General features: G+C 46.1%; 1 protein-coding gene across 1 annotated transcript in view; it reads right to left on the bottom strand.

Moving 5' to 3' along the window:
• itpr1b (inositol 1,4,5-trisphosphate receptor, type 1b) overlaps positions 1-21,710 on the bottom strand; it is a gene marked incomplete at its 5' end in the record, with an annotated part of 73,556 nt that overhangs the window by 24,941 nt on the left and 26,905 nt on the right. Inside the window, 15 exons of the mRNA XM_083668224.1 lie at positions 359-559; positions 1,261-1,511; positions 1,822-2,014; positions 8,697-8,881; positions 9,624-9,759; positions 10,585-10,632; positions 11,641-11,676; positions 16,366-16,401; positions 16,983-17,094; positions 18,289-18,437; positions 18,847-19,031; positions 19,242-19,362; positions 20,690-20,818; positions 21,051-21,176; positions 21,406-21,657. Of these exons, the coding sequence (XP_083524350.1) occupies positions 359-559; positions 1,261-1,511; positions 1,822-2,014; positions 8,697-8,881; positions 9,624-9,759; positions 10,585-10,632; positions 11,641-11,676; positions 16,366-16,401; positions 16,983-17,094; positions 18,289-18,437; positions 18,847-19,031; positions 19,242-19,362; positions 20,690-20,818; positions 21,051-21,176; positions 21,406-21,657 (2,160 nt within the window). The remainder of the gene's footprint in view (positions 1-358; positions 560-1,260; positions 1,512-1,821; positions 2,015-8,696; positions 8,882-9,623; positions 9,760-10,584; positions 10,633-11,640; positions 11,677-16,365; positions 16,402-16,982; positions 17,095-18,288; positions 18,438-18,846; positions 19,032-19,241; positions 19,363-20,689; positions 20,819-21,050; positions 21,177-21,405; positions 21,658-21,710) is intronic.

Genomic DNA, 21,710 nt, shown 5'->3' with positions numbered 1-21,710 from the left:
CAAACAACACTAATCCACCAGAAAGAACAAACACAGGCATGGTGCCCAGAGCAGAGTGGAGTTACACAGTTATAGAAGGAGCCCTGCCTGGATATCCTCCTCTCACTACTGGGACCTACTGGAGTTGTAGCTTATAAAGAACATGTACAAGTCTAATTACAGCACCACCAAACAAGACCAAACCTGCAATTACTGACATAGGACATCACTTTATACAAACAGCGGGTGATTTGATAGATTTCATCTTCATGGGCATGTAAAGGATGGGGGATTTTTCTGAACAAATGCTGGTTTGTGTGTGGAACGGTGTGTGAAGAAAGGGTGTGTGCGTGTCTTCGTGAGCGTGTGCGTGTTCCACCTGGTTCTCGTGGCAAGGGCCTTGACAGTACTCAGTCAGACTCTCCACAGTCTGGTTGATGAGGCCCACGTTCTTCTCGTTGATGTAAAGACCCAGCAGGCCCAGGCCTCCTGTGGTGCTGCCACAGATACAGTCCAGGAACTGAAGCGTCTCACACACCAGGTTGTAGTTGTTCTTGTTATTCTGACACCGGAGAAAGTTCTGAAGGGGAAAGAGAGGCAGCACTACACATCAAAGACACACTCATACTTCCAACAAGAAGGACCTTCTATCCCCCCTCTATTTTTTCCCCCTGTGCAGTTAAATTATTAAAGCCTTGGAGTGTGAACCTCTCTGCTTTTGTATTCAGTCTTTTATGGCTGTCATCTCTCTCTCTGAGGGCTAGTTCAGTGTCTAGATTACCTCATGACACATCGCATGTCTAGCGCTGTATCAAAACATCTCAATCAGGTTAAGTCATGATTATCTCGCAGTGTGGTTGGCTCAGGATCCATACAACCAACCAACCCACCCACGCTGGCCAAGACTGATAAGACAGAATGATTCACCAGCCAGCTATCTCTTTATGAGGGCAAGACCTGACCGTGCTACATAAGAAGCTACTCTAACTCTACAGGGGAAGTCGTCAACTGCCTGTCTGAAATACTGGACCTCGCCATTTCCAAACACACAATCACACTCCTCATAGTGAAACCAGACCAAGCGCTACCAGGAAACAATTGCAACATGTTGTTCCACAGATCATGGTGCCTGGTGATCTGGTTTCATTTCTGTATAAATGTCTGGTGATGGAAATTCACCAGCTCTGTTCCGATAGAGTGCCACAGGCAACCAAAGCAGCCCCCAGAACAAGCAAACAATGGTGAGAACAAGAGAGAGTGCCATCTGGTGGTGTGGCTGACCTGTAGCTCCGGGTTGTGGTTCTCACAGAGCAGTTGCATGAGGCGCAGGATGGGCTTCATGATGGTAATGATGAAGCTCATCTCGCCCTCCTCCTGGCTCTTGTCTGCCGTGGTGGCGGGGCCCTCGGCTGCTGCCAGGTGCTCCTCTGCCTCAGCCTCACGCCGGTATGTGGTGAAGGCCTTCTTGGTAACATTGGACGCCTCCACTAGCTGTTCCTTGACCTCTTCCGTCACCATTGCCACTGTTGCCACTGCTACCACTTCCTTCACTGGAGACACAAGGGGGGAGATATCAGACACACACCGCAGAGGGTGCATGACACACGCATGTGCAGGCACACACACGACTTTCACTGTGCATACAGGAGTCTGTAAATCTCATAGACCAGGTCATATGCTTACTAGTGGGCCCCAACTTACATTGTAGTGTGAAACTACTGTATGACATTGTGAATGACTGATGTTTGCTTTGTGACCCTCAGAGTAAATTATCTTGGATGACCCAACTCATCTCTTCCCATCTCTTCCCTAGGGCCATATTTCTCAAAGCAGGCCAGTTACCCTGACCTTTCTTGCGGGCAGCAGGCGTGTCTTTATCAGGGGGCTCCTCATCCTTCTTCTTGCTGCCCAGGTCACTGGTGTTGACCGTCACTGTGGCTTTGATCTCCTGCTGGGCCAGCTTCATACGCTCATAGAACACCTTGAAGAACTTCTCAGACTTGTTGTCCCCCGTCAAACGGCAGAAGAACGAACGCTAGAGACAGGGGAAAAAAGGATATTAAACATATAAGCCATTCTGTTTTTAGCTCACTGTGTTTCTGTGTTTTATACTGTATGCTTCTTTGTGTTAGAGGGAAACACGTTTTTCCCTGTTTGTTGGCAGTTTGACCACGTCTCCTCCTGTCTGTCTCAGCCTTACTCAGTGCCAGAGACTCTCTCCAGTGGAGTTACATAACCCTCTCTCACTCTTTGCTCAGGCACTCACTGCCAAGGAAGTAACCTGGAGTGCCTCCCTGTGCTCACCTGATTTAACACCATCTGCTCTCTGTCCTCAGGACACAACACTGGCATTCTGAAGCCTGCACTGTACACACACACACGCGCACGCGCACACGCACACGCACACACACACACCAACTGTCACCTCAAATATAGTTCAGCTTTCTACAGTTTGATCATGCAAAAACCTACAGAATATGTATTTTTTCCTGATCAAATTTGACAAACAATGTTGATTGCAAGTGTAAGGCCCTCATGCATGGAGCTGCATGGAGCTGTTGTTTATCTGTTGTCAGGCTGGTATATCCTGTCCCATTTTTCACTTGAACAATCCCTCCTTACATAAGACCTGTAATCAGCTGAGTGGTTAGGGAGGGTACACAGCGCCTCAGCTCAAACACTGTTACATCAGGGGAGAGGGGGGAAAAAGGAGGGAAAGAAGAGAAGGAAAATCCTGCCCTACTTTTGAGCGCCAGAGCGGCACGAATTGAGTGTGTGGTATGAGTGGGAGGAGGGAAGGGGAAAAGGAGAGGAAGGGAACCAGAGGCGGCGGGGAGTTATCGTGTAGATTATGTGGCAGTTTTGAAAGCCTGTTACATAACGAGCCGTTTTTACATGTTGGGAATCCAACTCATTGAAGCTGCAGAGAAAAGGGGACCCACATGTACTGTACACACACAGTAGCATAAACAGATACTGTACTGTATGCACACACATTACAAAGCTACTGTATAGAAAAGCCACATTGTCCAAACATGTCATTCAATCCATGCATTCAGCATGAATCATAGAGGTTCATCTGCAAGAGTAAAATGAGTTTGCACACTCAAACAAAGGTATACTCCAAAATGTATACATTAAATCAGTTGTTCTCTCCTGTTTTGTGTAAAAACAACAAGCAGTTAACTCAAACTTGTTGACAAGACAGAGGTCATTCACTGAAAGTGATCAGATCAAGACTCAGCAGTTCTTACGTAAGCAAGCACTGCAGGCAAGCCTACACCCGTGGACAAGCTGCAGGAAAGCAACTTTATAACAACATTACTGAGTTCAAATGAGAAGCCCTCATGACCGTGGTCATAAACAAGTAATTCCATCACGGATCCGTTGGATGATCATCGTTATGCCAACACCTGACTGCCATATGACAATGTTGGAGAAAATAACAACACCGGCAGAAATACAGCACGCAGCAGGCTAAGGGAATTAACTGACAGGCTTTTTGCCTGTGCTTTCTCTCTCAGCATACAAGCAGGAACTTCTCCATTTTGCTGATAAACTGTTTGTGGTACTGCCCATAAGCGTTTAATATCATATGACAATATTCTACCTGCTCTGCAACACTAATTCTCTGAAAAACTCTACTGAAGTCCAACTCTACTGAAGTCGCATAATGTAGTATTTTATATAATCCAAAAATCTAAACATATCTAGTTTTCTTGGGGAGAAAATAAAAACATAGCCTGCACCAATAACACAAAAAGCTAAAAAGAGAAATATGAAGGAAGAGATTGAAGGTTTTTGTTGTGGAAACTGAGGTGCATTACAATAGATATTTAAGAGCAGTTGTACAGTATTTATGCATTGCTAAGTGTAACTGTACCCTCACGGTCACACTCTACATCAGGGCCAAGGACAGTGTTCTAGGGATACAGTACAGTGCAGTACATGCCCATGGGGAAGTCGCTGCATCTGCAGCTGGGAAAGTCTGAAAATACTGTGCATCAGTGCTGGTGACAGCAGCACCGCTGAACCTATGTTGGTTTGTGTGGGTTTCAAAAGGTATGAGATGAGTCTGCTACACCCATGGCTATTGAGATGACGCAACATCAACTAGAGCAATTATGAGAATGCTATTGTATGATCTGACACTGCTTGATTGGGGGGAAGGACACACACACACACACACACACACACACACACACACACGCACACGCACACGCACACGCACATGCACACACGCAAGCACACACTCACACACACGCTTTTGTGAGCTCATCCCTTAATGTGCACCATCAATTTGCTGATTCATTCCTTCCAGGGAAGGGCCAGGGCAGCTTCTCCTCCTGAGGCAGCTTAGCCGCTGGAGGGACCACTGTGCTGTGCTGTGTGCACTTAAGCCCTGCATTACAGCACCCTGAGGCCCACCCTGACCCTGGAAGTGCCTGTCATGTACAGTAGACTATAGGCCCAACCTCTGGGCCTCTCACCAGAAAGTTACAAATGGTGGGCATGGGGCCCCTCCTCTCGGAAAACAAGGTCATTCTGCATTCCTCTCTGTCTCTTTTTTTTTTATCCCCCCCTTCTCTGCTGTCCCGGCTCTTGGCATCAACAAGAAGCAGTTATGTAAGATCTATTTATAACACTGGCCCCCTCTCTCCCTCTTTTGCTCTCTCCCCTGACATCTCAGTGAGCAACAGAGCCATCACTGTGATCATTGGAGGGCTTCTGCACCGCATCGTGCACACCCAGCCGGTAACCAGCCGCAGCAAACACAGATGGGAGCTCTGGGTGGGAGTGGTGACACTTCACTCCAGCTTGTGTTCTGGAAAATCCCTGTCACACAAGTGGATAAACACACACTGCAAGCCAACCAGTATCCAATCAAATCTTCTGTCATTGCGATCAACAGCGTTAATTGTAGGTAGGAGCTCAGAAAAAGAAAAAAAACACGATATAATGACAATAGAAAACAAATGCACATACAAATATTGTATGCTGTCTACGGGGAAATGTAACTCATGCAGAAAAGACTAGTGAACGGTCTGTACAGTGTAGCCAACAACTGACAGTTAAAGTGTGATCGGGGTGGAGTTTCCTCTGCTTGCTGAGGGGAGCAGGAGTAGTAGTAGACTATGTTTTACTTTACCCGGCTAAAACCCATCTCCAACAACAAAGGGTTCATGAGCTTTCCAGGAGGTTGCTGAAAACTGAACCTGAGGCATAGGTGGGGAGGATAAATTTGGCCTGTGGCGGCTAAGACGGTCAGCATGCTACCGCATGCCCATTAACAGCAGCAGTGACACCTCTGTGACAGGGCAGGGTCAGGGGTCACAGGGAGGGAGAGGGGCCAGGGAACCATGGGCATGGGGCCAGGAGGAAGTAGACTGAGTAGTAGACCTGCTATAAAGGTGCTCTTACATAATACAGCAACCACTCCAGCCAGCCTGTTTGGGAAATAACCTGCTTGCGTGGCTGGTGTGTGTGTGTGTGTGTGTGGCCATATACTGCATTTGTTATCTTGTCCACAAAGATACAAAGATATGTAGGTCACACTAATATTTAACAGAGTTGTCTACTCTTACACAGATAGTAACAGGTGCACAAAGGTAACATGTGAGCTCTGTTCAATGAAAGGCCAGTCGGAAGGCGGAGTCAATATTACAGGATATATTACTTCCTCATAATAACAGGGAGCTATATACAGTACATCCTCTCATATAGTGTAGTGATGAGATCACTCATCCATTATATCAACCTCATCTGGACAAGGTGACCTCATCCTTCTGTCCCATAAGTGTGAAGTTACATAACCCTGTGTGTGTGTGTCTGACTCAAACTGAGACATCATCAGTCATCAGTGTTCCCATCCTATATCCTTCTCTTTCTCTCCCTTGACAAATCTAATAATACTTTCCTTAAGAACCTCAGGGACAACATGTCGCAACACCAAAGAAGAGGGTGCGTCTATGTCCTGCTTTCATATCACCTCACGACTGGGCGTGGCAGCCTGGCAGGTTTAAATGTAAAAATGTGGCCTTGGAGTTTTGATAATTGATAGTGAACCAGGAAGCTAAGTGTCTGATATTCTGAGGGGGAACTGATGGTGAGCGAATCCTGAGAAATTATACCAATTAAGTTTGAAGGAATGAAGTTATCCCTTGTCCAAATATTGGGACCTCACTGTGGCCTGCCGGCTGTTCTGCCCACTGCTAGCGCTGTACAGTAGCCAACAACGTGGGCACGAGCTTCCAACACGAGTGAGAAAACGTTCTAGACAGCGCCATCTTAATAATCTTAATAATCCAATTGGCACTCCTCATGACCGTCTGACCTACCTAGATGTCTGTCTAGGCTGGAGTAGCCACAGGTGATGGGGCTCCTCCATTCAGGTGACATACTGTAAGCTTCTGTTCCTGCTGCTCATGGGGACACTGGCTCAGTGCTACCGATACAGCTTACTGTATATGACAAAAGAGGAGCCTTATGTGGACACCTGGATAAAGCCAGCTTAGTATCCAGTCTTTCTCATGATGCCTTTCATTGTATGTTTGATTTGATTTGGAAATAAGAGAGAAAACCCTGAGAAACAGAAACATCATCTTGTACAGCATGTTCACAAAGGGTGTGACGACCCACAAAATGAATCACCGGGACCGATGCCTTGAAGTCTCGATGGCCATCTTGTCAGAAGCAGAACTTGGTGTAACACTCCAGATTGGGAAATCTAATTAGTATGGTTAGCAGATAAACACCCCTTAGGGAGGGGAGAAAAGCTGGCCAGTTAAGAGTGTTAATCTCTGGGAGCATGCAGAGAAGAGGGCTGCAGAGGGCCTGGCAGTGCCAAGGCTGTGACCTGGCCCACTTCTCTTTGTGTTCACTAACACACTTCCCCTTTTCCCCCAGGGCCGCCACATCCAGCTCAGAGCCCAGCACACAGCCCTCAGCCCTCAGCTCAGAACACCTACACTTTGGACCATTACACCCCTCTCTTTCCTCGTTCTCTCCCTTTTTTCAGAGCAAATCCTGTTGGCCAGGCTACAGCAAAAACAAAACAAACAAACAAACAGCAGTAGATTTTGCCATGCAATGTTTTTATTTTGGACAACAAGGGTTCTTCTGTCCTATAAGAGGGGCAGCAGGCCCAGTATTATATAAGACGCAGAAATGTGATGCGTCTGCTGATATGTTTTAGATTCACTCAGCACCATACAGTATGTGATTCAGTAACAAAGTGCATTTGTCCTTGCTAAAAAAGAAAGAACAAGAAACCTGACTGTTATTATTAAACGAGCCACACTTTTCATGTTGTGCAGGCTCCTTGGATACAAAGAGAGGAAAACCCCTAATAATAAAACAACCTTGCTTATAGGTTTCAGTTGGCAGCTACCTGTAATGTTTTCCTGCAGGGATACCCTGTGCTTCCAAAGACTCCAGTGGGAACACAGCATAACAAATGTTTAAGAGTGGGAGGAAATTGGACCATTATGACAAAACTGATCTATAAACTAATAAGCTTTACCCTCAAGAGGGTGGCAGCTATAGTAGGCGGGAGGACCAACAATCCCGTACGACACAAGTATCACAGTGACTAATGGCAGTAATTCCCCTGTGAAACACTCTCTAACACACAACCGCACTTCAGTGAGAAACTCTTCCATGGGTTTGGCAGCCACCAAACAAACAGATGGCCTTGCAAACATGAACCAAAACTGACCAGGGTGTAAAGCCAAGAGACTCTCTCTCTCTCTCTCTGTGAGGTTAGCAAAGGACTGAGTTGCCGTAGCAACCCCTCGCTGGCTGTGCATGGGGAGGCAGTGAGGCGTTTGGCTGCTCTGAGCTTGGACCTCTCCCAGCAGACGATTAGTTCCTGCTCTGCCTCCACTTCTTACTCTCCTTCTGGGCCCAGTCTACCCCTCCCTCCCTCCTTTGTTTCCCCTGTTCCACTCCTCTCACCTGGGCACTGTAGGGGCGCTACTCGGCTCCTGTGAGTAGTAGCAGGCCCAAAACACATGAGAGCTCCAACATAACTGCTCAGCAGACTTTTTTGCCAATGTTTTGGCGGACGTTGAATTGCACCCACACAGGTACAACTGTGGACCAACAGCTACTCATTCGTGCCATTTCTCTCATTCACGCAATTATTTTCAATTCATTTACAGTAACACAGTTATTTCAATGATCTTCGGCACAGACATGTGGGCTAACTGCTTCCATGGCCTGAGGTGTGCTCATCATTTGAGTGCTAACAAAAAAACAATAGGAGTGATACAGTATGGAGGCACAACAAAGAGTTCAACATTTGTGGCCACCATCACTTCAAATGAACTCTGACTTGGTTGGAAGTTACTTTGAGGTGATTTTGCTGACAAATATTGAACTTTTCTTTTTATCCCCAATCACTCCCATTGTTTTTCTGTTCGCAGTGATGAATTAAACAACCTCTGAACCATGGATTAAAGTTTCTCCTGGCCCATACTGTAAACCTCCTGGAAGGTAGGGGACCATTTGACTATAAGTTGAAAAATATTGAACTAAACCTTTAAGCTCCTGAGATAACATTTACTTGTTTAGATTCCAACCATGTCTTTTTAGGCAATTTATTCTAGTCTCATTGACCAGAGCAGCCTTGAGGCCTGACATGCAAGACTATACCTCCTCTCCACAGTTGACTACACCTCTACCAATATATACCTGACCTGGGTGAACTCTCTCACCTGGATGACCGTGTTCCCTCCCTCTAGCAGGGCGGTGGCCAATAGGATGCTCTCGTGGAAGATGCAGTCGCTGGTAGCATTCATGATGAGGTCGATGACCAGGTCAGACGCCCCCTCCTTGTCGAGGTGGCACTGGACCTCTGCCAGGCACAACTCCCCTCGACCCGCCGCCCCTGAATTCACCACTGGGGTGGGACAGGGAGGGAGGCATTAGGCAATCAGCAATAACACCTAAGAACATACTGTGGAAACACAACACCATATTGCCACAATGACAATATGGTTGTCTTCTCCTCAGTCATTGATTCACTGCATAATCAGCTCATTATAAGGTAACACGATTTAGCCTGATGGATATGACAACCATACCAAATTGGAATGCTAGAAACTATAGGGATCATCATACCGTCTCTGCATTCAGAATATTTATTCCCTGACCATGGCTAGTCTTCTCCACTCATGCTGCTGCTGCTGTGATAATGGTACCCAGAGGACTGCTCTGTGTGTGTGTGTGTGTGTGTGTGTGTGTGTGTGTGTGTGTGTGAGCAGGTGTGTCCACAGCCAATTCTAATCTAAGGCCTCTCTCTGGTCGCCAGGCAACAGCACGGTCTGGTTTAGCCTGAGTAGAGGGCTCGTATGCTGATGAACGGAGCCGCAGTCCAAGGGCTTAATGGAGGACAAGGGCAGGACCGTGAACAGGAACTTATTCCCTATCCCCTAGGCACTGGAAATGAGTAATGACATCACTGTGATTAGGGTATGGGCTCTTCAACATGAGGGAATAACAACTCAATACCTCAGGGATTAGAGTTTGAAGTTGTATCATTCATCCTGTTGGCACACAGGGACAGGGACAGGGACAGGGACAGGGACAGGGACAGGGACAGGGACAGGGACAGGGACACACACACACACACAAATACACACCTGCCGGAACCTTCGCCTGTGCTCCAGGCCCAGGGCTAACAGGGCCATTGCTGAAAGTCGTCAGGCTGTCTCTTCTCTCGCCAGGCTTGAAGTTCCCATAGTACCGGTTCACCAGAATCTGCCTCAGAGCTTCCCCCTAAAATAATGAGTGGATGTCAGATGATGAAGACTGCCTTCTGATAAAAACTGAAGGAGCACATCAAGAATCCCAGGATCAGTGTAATTGTGTCGTCTCTGTAGTAGCAGGGCTATAAATCTAATATGAGAAAATATGTGATAACCCACCAACACTATGAAGCATACCATTTGCAAACCATGAAGAACATGGTAAAAACAATGACTTAGACATTTATTTTTAAAAGTGAAGCTTATCTTTGTTATCGTTGTTTACCAGGTAATGCTGAACATGATCCATTCTGAACTTTGACTTTTACTGTAACAACTCAGACCATCATCTTCTGTGACCTCTGACCTCTTGACTGATGCCCTTGCTGAGTGGGCTTGGTCAAAGAGCATCATGTGTCCCAGAGACCTGACCCTCATATCTCATAGCACCCTGATGTCTGCAATGCTCATCATTGGTCGGCCACCATTTCATGTTAGTCAGTGGTGCATAGCCCTTGTTTTCCTTTGCATGAATCTAACCTGCAATGAAATTATTATATGATATTTATATCCAGCCTCTGTGAATGGACCACCTCACTTTGACACATATCAATTTCTGTAGTCCTCCTGTACAGTAACCCACTGCTCCCCATATGCAGTGGCCAGTTAGTAGGAGACACCCAGTGGGAGGGTGGGCATGCTGTGGTAGCAAGGTGGCTTTGGGAGTGCATCAGGACAGCCAGCCATGGGAAAGAGAGAGAGAGAGATAGATAGATAGAGAGAGAGAGAGAGAGAGAGAGAAAGAGAGAGAGTAGGGGAACCCAGGACCGATCAGGCTCGACTGGACTGTACCTACCCTCCTTTGATCCTCCAGTAACTTCAGGGGCTGGTTGGGATCAAGCTCCTGAGGGTGAGGTGAGTTAGCAGAAAGCAATTTTAAAAAGAAAAAGGAAATTTGGAAAACAAAAGAAAACAAAAAAGAGGGGTGTTAATACAGTGCAAATTAGTCACTTTCCTGACATGCAGGGAACTGGGGCAAATTACATCATGCAGTTAACAGAGGGAGGTGGTTGTGTAGGGGGACAGGGTTGAAGTGGGGTAGGAATGGAATCATGCAAGGCTTAAAATGTACCAAGATTTTAAGCACTGGTTAGAGAAAAATAAATAGTGTAAAGTAAGGTTTGCTGATGAAAAAAGGACCTTATTAAGTTTACATTCCAACATCACTTTAGTGATGAGACCATGACACTTGTTATCATTTCACACGAATCATTTCAAATCGACAAACTGTAGAGTGACTCCCTCATAACTTGGGAGTCAAATGGAACCATGTTAATTACATAAGCCAACGACAGGCTGCCAAAGGGAGAAACGCAAGCCAGGAGAAAAACGCTCTCCCTCTCCAGGTTACATAATGGAGCCAGTGCGCTACTGACACAGTGTAAGCCCATGTTCCCATCTGCCATGGAAAAACACCCAGGCCGATTCTCCAAAAAACCCAGAGAAAGGTCAGGAAACTGGAATTCTCTCAAAAACCCAAGGGTAGATGGATGGATGAATAGAGGGAGGGAGGGAGGGAAGGATGAATGGAGGGAGGGAGGGAGACAGGGTGCGATGGATGGAGGGAGGGAGGAACAAACAGGGGTCAGTTCACAGGATAATTAAAGGTTCACTAGGGAGGAAAATTTGGCATGTGTCTGTGTTTTGATGAATGGGCCCTGCAAAAGGGAAATATGGTGGGGAAGAAATTGACTCTTTCCGTCTAAATGAGTGGGGGATGATTTAAACTGAGGAGGACTGTAATGGAATGTAACTACGGCATAGAGGACAGACAGACAGACAGACATTATTCACTATGATCTGAAACCACCCATATTGGAGCGCAGAGGGCCAATATGGGTGTTGAACACACCTCTGCGAGGACGTCAGGCTCAGGAGTAGGGGCCAGCTGATTGGAGATAAAAGGTTGGGGATTGGTCAATGTTATTGGTGATGTCGCTGCCTTTCAGGACTCCAAAGAGCAGCACCCTACCTGGGCAACCTGACTACAGTAGCCCACAGGCATCTCTCAGGACACCTGCCTCCCAGTGCTAACTAACAGAGTAGGGCAGGCCAATGCCAGCTTCTCCAAGGACCTGCCTGGTTACAGTTGGTTGATCGCGTGGCCAGTCATGTGCACAACAGTAACAAAAGCGCATGACTCGAAGGCAGCCACATACAGTGGGGACAACAAACATGCCCTTATCTGATGTATCTGCAACCTACAGACGGCGAACCTAATTACTACTCATAACATTCTATTGTGTTGACATGCTTAATAATGCCTTCATTTGGTTTGGCCATATTGCGCATCAACAGGTATTAACAGGTGTACACACCACCTATTCTATAAGGAGTACCATTAGCCTTACAGTACACAAGGAAGCTTAAGTGGTATGGGATGTAGCTAGCACTGTGGGGAGGAAAAGTAAACCTAGAATCAATAACCACAGACAACATTTCAGTACGAGGACATGAGAGATGTGTCTCTACGGTACATGACAACCCAAATCGGCAAACTATTTATCTGAGGGGATAAAAACACAGCAGATGCTAACATGCATGGCAAAGGAGTTAAGGGGATAATTAGACTTTCAGATGTGGTTTAGCGGCATGGAGCTACTGTCATCAGTGATGCATTGGGTGCATAATAGATGCAAATGAAAAACAAAAACAATGAAAATTAATAACTTGCCTAAACACTTAGTCTTTGGAGGGCAAAACACAGAACCAGACCAATCTGAGGTTCTCTATACCTCAGTAACCCAGTCACGTTGTGTTTGGCTGAGTAATTGTGAGACTAGACAAGAATCTCCCCTTATCAGGACCCTGGTCTGTTTACGTAAAACATTCATCTCCACAGGAAAACGGATGATGCATGCAAACAAGGCTGCAGCTACTAACAAACCTCTCTAACCTCAAAATCCTCTCAACCCTAATTCTATTACACTTCTACGTCACTGTGGTACTTTCAAGTTAAACTTGAGGGGCGGTGTGTGACACGATATTATCATGTTCCTCATCTTGTCTTACCCCATTTCATGCTTTTAAAACTAATCTAAACCCCCGAGCCGCCCATGCTTTTCCCATGTAACACAGCTGGCATGACAGTGGGAAACAGCTGGTCTCAAGACAGCCAACAGCAGTTCCACTTGTCAGTTTCTTCCCAGCTGTATGACGAAAACTGTGATGGCAATTTCTGAGTGTCAGCATACGGGGGCTGAACCACTACATATCTGAGAAACAGGGCAAAAGATAAGGTCATCTCATGGAAGAACCGTAAGTACTACATTTCAGCAGTGGAAAGATGAGAAGATTGGTCTGCGGAATTTCCACCTGTCTCAGGGTCTGGAGGCCCGTTTCAGGGGCCTTGGTGTCAAGAATCACACCCTCCTCCTTGGTGTTATTATTACATAACCTGGCCACTCGCCTAGTGACAGTGACTGTTATCAGCACCCCAGCAACACGTCTCCCACGTCTCCCCTTCCAACCCTACATCCGCTGATCCGGCAGAATGGTAGATTCCAAGCCAGAGAATGTTAGAAGAAAGACATGCAGATAAGGAGAGAAAGAAAGACAAAACAGCCTGACACTATAAACATCTGGGGCAATCCTTGTACCAGTGGCAAGCCTGAAACAGTTAATAGGTGTTGGGTTGTGAGATTGTGCACCTCTTCTGCCCCCCCCCCCCCCCACCCCATGCCTGCTTCCTTGCCCAAGCCGCCCAGTGCGAGGCGCTGCCAGTGTCTCTCAATAAACAGCTCTGCCACACTTTTATTGGTAATTACTGCTGAAGGTCACACATTAGTGGAGCCTGAATTCCAAGAAAAAAAGAAAACGCTAGCTCTTATGTAACTGCTGCCTGAGAGCTGGCTGGAGCCCAAGAATCGTGCAGCACGAAGGCAAGTAAAGTGGGACAGGACTGCACGGCCCAGAGAAATGCATACAGCTCCCCCTGTTGGGGGGGGGGGGGTGTGTGAGAGAGACAGCTCAGGGTCTCCTCACATCATACACACAGAGGAACACTGAAGAGAGCCCTGGACAAGCGTATACTGAAGACATAAGCACTAGGTGAATGGAAGAGATACGGGCTATGGAAGGAGAAAGAACAGGGAGGGAATAAGAGAGAGAGAAAGAAGAACAATAGTAAAAGATAGAAAAATAGCAGAGAGGGAGGAGACAGAGAGAGAACATGCAGTGCTGTAGCGTGCTAATGAAGCGTCTGGGTTCAACTGGCACCGACACACTCGGCGAGGGAGTGAGAGACACGCATGCGGCAGACACAGCCCGCTGTGCTCTCCCCTGTATATACATCATCTCCATTACATAACCCTGGCACAGACCGTGTGGCCAACCTAAAGCAATATTATCTCTGCAGGCCCCATCACATCTCTCACACACACACACACACACACACACACACACACAAACACTCCTGTAACAGAGGCCAGAGAGGAGCAGGAGCTGCACAGTACTGTGGTTATGTAACAGTTAACAGCTAACAGCCCTGGAGCGCTAGCCAGCTACTTCTGTTCACAGCTTACACTCCTGCTGCTGCTGCGGGGAAATATGGGCTTTGGCTCTAGGACACCGTGTCCCACCGGGAGGCCCCCAGGGTCCATGCACGTGCTGCAGGCATGAGTGTGTAGCGTATGTAGGTGTGTGTGTGTGTGTGTGTAAATGTAAGTGTGTGTACATTCTTCAAACAGGGGCCATTCAGGCAACAAAGGGTCAGTGTCTCTGTTCAGTACTGTTTTTGGTGGAGGGACTGTTTTTAGGATGGGATGCAGCTGGGGATTTCCATCGCTTAGATACACACGGAGGGAGGGAGAAGGAGGGAGAAGGAGGGAGAGAGAGATGTGACCTCCTGGCAACAGCTCAGGGAGGCTCTCTAACGGTCCACTGATATCTGTGTTTACCTCTCCCTCTTATCTGTCTCACCTGCTCCCTTATTTGCTCCAGTTCTTACTGTACCTAATCTTTAACTTGTGCACATGTGCTTGTGTACATTTAACCTATAGTGCTGCCAGTTGTAACTAAATCATTGAGATACATAAAATGGACAGTGCTGCTAATAAAGTAAATCTGAGAAAACAGATTAAAAACACATTATTGTGATACCATACTCTGGCCTTTGTGATATGGAAAGGTGTGCAAATAATCAGTGGTGGTGTGCGTTAACATTGCTAAAGGGAACTAATAAATGCTGCACAACCTCCAGGAACTGTAAACACTTCTGAGTAGTGGGAGGTGTCACATGATATCAGTCATCAGCCAGAATGTGGTGCCATGCTGGCCCCTCCCACATGGTACTGCAAGATACTACTACTCCCCCCCCCCCCCACCCACACACACACACACACACCACTCCCATCCCGCCAGTCCCTGGAAGTCCCCTCACCCACTCAGATACAAGAGGGAATGTCAATGTCCACTTCCTCTAGGCCAGATGGAGACACACTTGTCAATGCACTTACTGTACACATACACAGTAGCACACACAGCCATGCACACAAACCACCTATGTCCTAAGGCTGAGGGTGGATCTAGTTTCCAGTGCTACATTTATGGGATAGCTCCAGCTATATATATTCACACCTGCTCTGGTAATGATGATGAGGAGCTTAGGAGGAGCTCTCTGTCCCTGAACACCACCCACACACACCATGCACTTTATCATCGCTCCCCCTCCCTCCATCCCTCCCTAGATAGAACCAGTTCCTGACCCCACCCAGACACTACACTACTCCTTAATCTGAGTCTCAGATCTGTGTTGCAATAGTAGTGAATTACACTCCTAAACTACACCCAATGTTGTTTGCAGTTAAAAGATAAAACATCTCTACGGAGGTTGTGTGAATGGATTCTACAGCATAGCACTGCATATGAATGGGTAATCCGCAGATGTGTCAGGTGGCTCACAGTGCTTGGAACATGACAAACATTATGGTCTGGAATTGATCTCAACAAGGGGTGGCACCATTCTGTATCCCACCCACAGAAATTCCAAGGGCCAGTTATTGAATCATTTTTGCCACACCACAGCCCAGACTACCGCAGCATCTGATGAAAACTCAAATTCTGAGAAGTGGACTTCCAGATTCAACCAGGGACCAGCTGTTGAAAAAAAAAATGTATTGGGTATAAATGTATTTATTTATTGATTGGGTAGTGTAATGCTGATTATGGTCAACTGGCATTCACTGTGTGTGGTCTGCCATGACTGTGCTGTACAGTATGTACACCGTTGCTTAACTTCCAAAATTCCAAATCTGCAAGTCGCACAGGGTTTGACTAGCCAGCTTATACAGTATAACAGCAGTGCACCACTACTGAACGTACACAACAACCAGTGGTTGAACTACAAGCAGATGACTGGTAGAATACAGACACATAGGAGCATGGTTAAAATCAGAGCTTTGCATGCTAGCATTCACATACAATACTGTGTACACATGGAATCTAGCAGGACCTCTCACAGGTACATGAGAGAGATAATAGGACAAGCTGTTAGCACAGAACAGGACTAGCACAGGCACATCTACATCACAAGATGTACTCAAAAGTGGGCCACAAAAGAAATAAGAAAATGATCAACCTCAGCCACATCCATTTCATCATCAAAGGCAATCAGCTGGAAGAGAAGTATAGAGGCAGAGTTAGTAGAGCTGGGTTAAAGAGGAATGGGCTGGAAACATAGAGTAGGTCAGACCATGTCAGTTAGTAAACACACTGAAGTTATAGTCATTTCAAAGCACTGGTCAGTATCAACAGCAAACAAAGCAGCATTTATAATCAAGGCCATTTTATCAGAGATTAGTACATGGAATCATTGATGGCCCATAGATGGTGTATTAGTGTTGGTGAAGTTAGAGCATGCTAGTGCGGTTAATATGTGTTTGCTGTGCTCTATCTTTCTCTCGTGATTAAACACGGACCAGTGACCTACAAAGGACACATCTTGAGGAGCCCTCAAGATGCCATGTTTCAAATCCAAACAGACAACTGATTTCATCAAGCTGAAGCTCAGTGAGATACATGAGTGGGGCAGGATGGAAGAGCGTAATGTCCAGCTCCATCTAAGCTCTTTAACCCCTGACCCCTTTCATTTAAACTCTGCAAAGAGCTACAGGCCTCTTAAACCCACATGTAGAGAAACCCAGGGGGGAGTGTGAGGTAACGTGTAGGGAGAGAGGGTCATTGCAGTAGAGGTACCTTCTCCCCATAGCCGCGGTCTTTGGTCATCATCTTTCTCAGTGTCTGCAGCACCTTTATACACAGATGCTCCTCATTCTCCTCCAGCAACTGCTTGGTGTGTTTGATCAGTCTGGTCACAGAGGAGAGAGAGAGAAACAGACAGATAGATCACGCATACTATTTATGTATCTATTTAAGACTTATTATGGCAGATAAGTTGATTGAGAACATAATAACAATGACATAATGCATGTGTGTGTTGTTTCGGGGGGGGGGGGGGGGGGGGGTGCAAAAATTACCACATTTCAACAATTCATTTGAATTGATTTCATGGCTAATAAAACAGTGTTTTTATTTATTTATTTTTGTTTTTTTTGTGGTGAAGTGACTTGATTTCAAACCCTGATCTGTGAGACTCTGATTGCTCACTGGTCACTGTTGCCAAAGCTTTGTTTACAAGACAGAAGGTATGCTTGATTGACTTAGTTCATTAATTGGGATAATTCAATAATTGGGATAAAGGTTTGGCTAGAGAATGACCTCATGTGTGTTACATGTCAATCAGGTACAGTCTCTTCAGTTATCATTATAGTAATACTGATGATAGTGCCCTTTCTGTCCAAATGACAATTTTGTCAAGGGATGAGCTTTAATGAAAATCAGTAGACCCAACCTCCTCTGGACCAGGTGGGGCCTCCCACTCGCATGTCCTGTGCTGTCACTGTGGTTAATCACTCTGAACTAGTGTGCAGTAGGCTCACATGCTACTCCACATGTTAATCCACCCAGCCCTTAGTGTAGGCTAATCCTTGAGCAGGCACCTATTCAAAGAGCCCAGACGTAGGCTGTAATCCAATCTCAGCTCTCATCAACCACACCACAGAGTGGCTGTGTGTGTGTGTGTGTGTGTGTGTGTGTGTGTGTGTGTGTGTGTGTGGACATATGAAAACAAAGAACTGGGACACCGCTTAGCCTGTTGACAATGGCACACCCCGCCCAATGTGTATTCTGTTACTGTGCACTTACAGTATGGAGGATAGGTGTGAGAAAATGTGTACTGTTCGGGAGAGCTACATAAGAGGCGTTCAAAACTGAGCCGTTACTAGGAGGCCATACTGACATGACATTCACAGCAGCTAAACCACGGTACCGTAATCTTCTAAAAAGTTCTTCCAACTGCTGCACAAAAGGTTGCTCAATCTTAAAAAAAAAAAAAGAAAAAAAACTTCTGTTTTCAATCATGGGACACAGCACACAACACTACTGGTTAACTTATCAGGGAGGTGGGTGGCTTCTAAGTGTTTTGTTGATAGAGCAACCATACTTGGAGATGAAGCCCCCGCTCTCACACTTCCTGCGGGCGTCTGTGTTCTCAGGGAAGAGCAGCTCTGGGCGATGCAGAACGTCCACCAGCACTGAGAGCTCAGCCTGGACCAATGGACGCAGACGGTCCTCCAGGGCAGACACTATGTCCTACAGAAGAGAGCATAGAAACACTCAGGGAGGCACAGAAGAGGAAGACAATAGACTTGGCATTCAATTCAGCTCAGGCACAACTTGGGTGGTGACACTAGATTGTACGCCTCAATGACCTCTCAGGTGTGCTCCAATTGGAGTGTATCTATGTGATTGGGGCCTGGATACAAATCCATCACTGCAATAGTCTGAGTTTAAAGACATTGCAACACAACATTTGTTATCATGCTAGAGAAAAACTGCACATACACCAGGATCAATGAACGTGCATGCATTATAGGAATAGATTGGAAAATTCAACCAGGAGGTCCAAAACCTCAGCCCCCAGGGAGAATTCCGGAATGATATTACTAGTGCTACAAAATAGTTTACTGAAACCTATTCATGACATTGTGTTGAGTCACACCTGTAGCCTCTCTATGATGTTCCTGTAGTCTCTAGACGTGGTCAGGCCGGAGTCTCGTCTGGAGGTGTTCTTGGCAGAGAGCCTCCAGTTCAGGATGGTCTTCTGCACCACGTTGTTAGACTTGACAAACAGGTTGTTGACCTGGCTGTCCAGGTCCACTGGGATGGCAATGGCTCTGCTCTTGGCTGGGTGAGAAACGGCAATAGGATGTGAAGGGGAGGTAGAGTAGCACTAGTATGCATCTGACACAAGGTGATGCTTATAGTTAAAATCTGTGGATTTATTGTAGGCAATGGCAAAACATGGGGCATTTAGCACACGTGTCTCAAAGCTACAAATCAGAGGTGAACAGCTAATACAGTATAGTTCTCCTTCTTAGATATCAGATGTCTTACCCACGTCAGAGAGCACCTTGATACAGGCCTCCACTGAGGCCTTCTGAGTGGGTGTGAGCCAGTTACAGTGGTACACCCTGAAAACCCCCTGTAAGAGCTGCACAAACACTGGCTGACGAGTCTGGAAGTGGAAGGTAGAGATATGGAAAGAGAAAGAGAGGGAAAGGGAAAGATAGAAAACACAGAGACAAAGGATAGAGAAAGACAGTACAACAGAGGAGACGGGGTGAAAAGAGATGACACAATGAGTCAGAGGCTGCATGTTCACCAAAGATAAACCCCAGTGGTGATTAATGCAGGCATTTGCGATGACCCCAGACCTTATCTGTGAACCCGGTAACATCAATGTATGTTACAATGTAACATCAATACACAACTGAACTGGAACCTACTGTATCAACTGAACACATAAAAGATGCTTACCACACATCTAATGAGGGAGACTTGGGGTACACTTAAGGTCTATAGGCCTGTTGGTTATCACAACCAGGCTCACTAGACCAGTGTCTAATACAGCACTGTATTGCACCACTACCACCAGAACCAAACAACACCCTGTGTATCAGCTGGCCACAAACCTATTACATAACAAATACCTCAGTTATTTTCCCCAAAATGGTTGCCTGTCACGGAAGAGAGAAGGGCATGGATATCATCATACAGCAACACACTTGTCATCCATGAGAGGTCAAGGGCTGAGTTGAGGATGTGGACAGTATTACATGAGAAACCTGAGGTGGTCTAACTGGAATTAATTACACTATTCTAGCCAAACAATATTCTTACTCAGTAGTGGGTAAGGTGATCTAGCATTGACATTACTAGTCTACTCCAAGTGCGGTTACAAAAGCCATAGAGGAATAGTGGCCAGGATTTCCAAGAAAAGCAGGGACACTCCTCCACACTCCAAATCCTACCAACTATTTGCTAACACCACAGACTGAGTGAGTGAACATCTCTGTGTGTTGCCTGCACCACATCCCAGTGATGGAGGTATCTTGCGAAATAAGTCTAAAGATCTAGGAGATTCTAGGAAACAAGTGCTGACTCACCTTCATACAAGTAATCACCAGATATCTTACAAATATAGAACTGCTCATAAGGAACACATCACAAGGATGGGAAACCAATGTGGAAGTTATAACCGATACTTACATACACATGACGTGCCACCTATTTGAAGAAAGATTCCAAATATTACAGTCAATGTGGAGCTTTTGGGATTGTTATTTCCACAAGGGGACACTGATACACAAATACCCTATTCATCATGATAAAATCCCAGTATTGGGATAAATCACACAATCAACAGAAAATGATCGCAACCAGATTGTAGGTGATGATAGCAAAAATGCCTAGTATCGACATGGTATCAATAATCCAACATCTAAGTTATTGGACTGCGACAGCTCTGTGGTATATAGCAGTGGTTGTGTGGTTATGGTTACCTGCAGACTGGTGCTCTGGTCAGAGAAGGGGGAACTGAAGAAGGTTGTGACGATGCTCATGACTGTCTCTGTTACGTAACCTTCCAAAACAGTGTCTGCATGCTTCCTGTCACTGGTGTTGTTGCACACCTAAACACAGAGGAAAGGTAGTTTGACTCATCGCTCATTTTCTGTATGGATAAAACATGCACATTCACTGGATCACACTTCCTGCATCCACACAAGGAGAGAGAATAGAATATTAATACTCCCCACTGCGTTCCACAAAACCATGCACATTCATTTTAAACAACATGCTTTCCTTGTCTAATAATAAGTCTCCCTGTAGAGACATGAAAGAGATGGGATGTGTGTTCTTTACCCTGCAGATGTCAACCAGGTAGTTCTCAAACAGTTTCCACATGTGGTTGCTGGTGTAGATCTCCTTCATCTCCACCTCTGTGTCCACGTAACAGTGGTTAAGGAAGTCGATGTAGGCTATCTTCACCTGGGGAGGAATAGAGAAATACCTTTAACAACAATTCTAGGATAGCCTTGATGTATAATTAGTCTAATAAGATGATAACTGTCATTTAATAAGTTACCTCAAGAAGTATTAACATTACAGTATAGATGTGAGTGTACTCAGTGAAGACGTATTGAAGTACATGATATGTGCACAAACCTTATTCTTTTTCATTCCTGTCTGCCTGTTCATCTGCCTGTCGTTCACTCACCTCAGGGATGCAGTCCTCGTGAGTGACCACCCGTACAATATCATCCAGCGGCAGTAGGGAGTTACACTTGATCTCGGTGTAGACGTTCTTGCCCTCGGTGCAGACAGCCAGCAACTCCACCAGGTGGATGTGGTACATGAGGGGGCTGTTCTCGTCCATACGGTCACGCTCTGACTGCATCATCAGGACCAGGGTATGGAAGGACGCGCGGTCGTTGTAGAAGACCAGAACATCCTCACCGGAGTTCACCAGCTGAGTGGGAGAGAGAGACAACAGTTGGGTCTTCTCATCAGCTATAGGACAGG

This window comes from Argentina silus (assembly GCF_951799395.1).
Source record: "Argentina silus genome assembly, chromosome: 4".
Classification (NCBI taxonomy): domain Eukaryota; kingdom Metazoa; phylum Chordata; class Actinopteri; order Argentiniformes; family Argentinidae; genus Argentina; species Argentina silus.
This window is presented reverse-complemented; position numbering and strand designations above follow the sequence as displayed.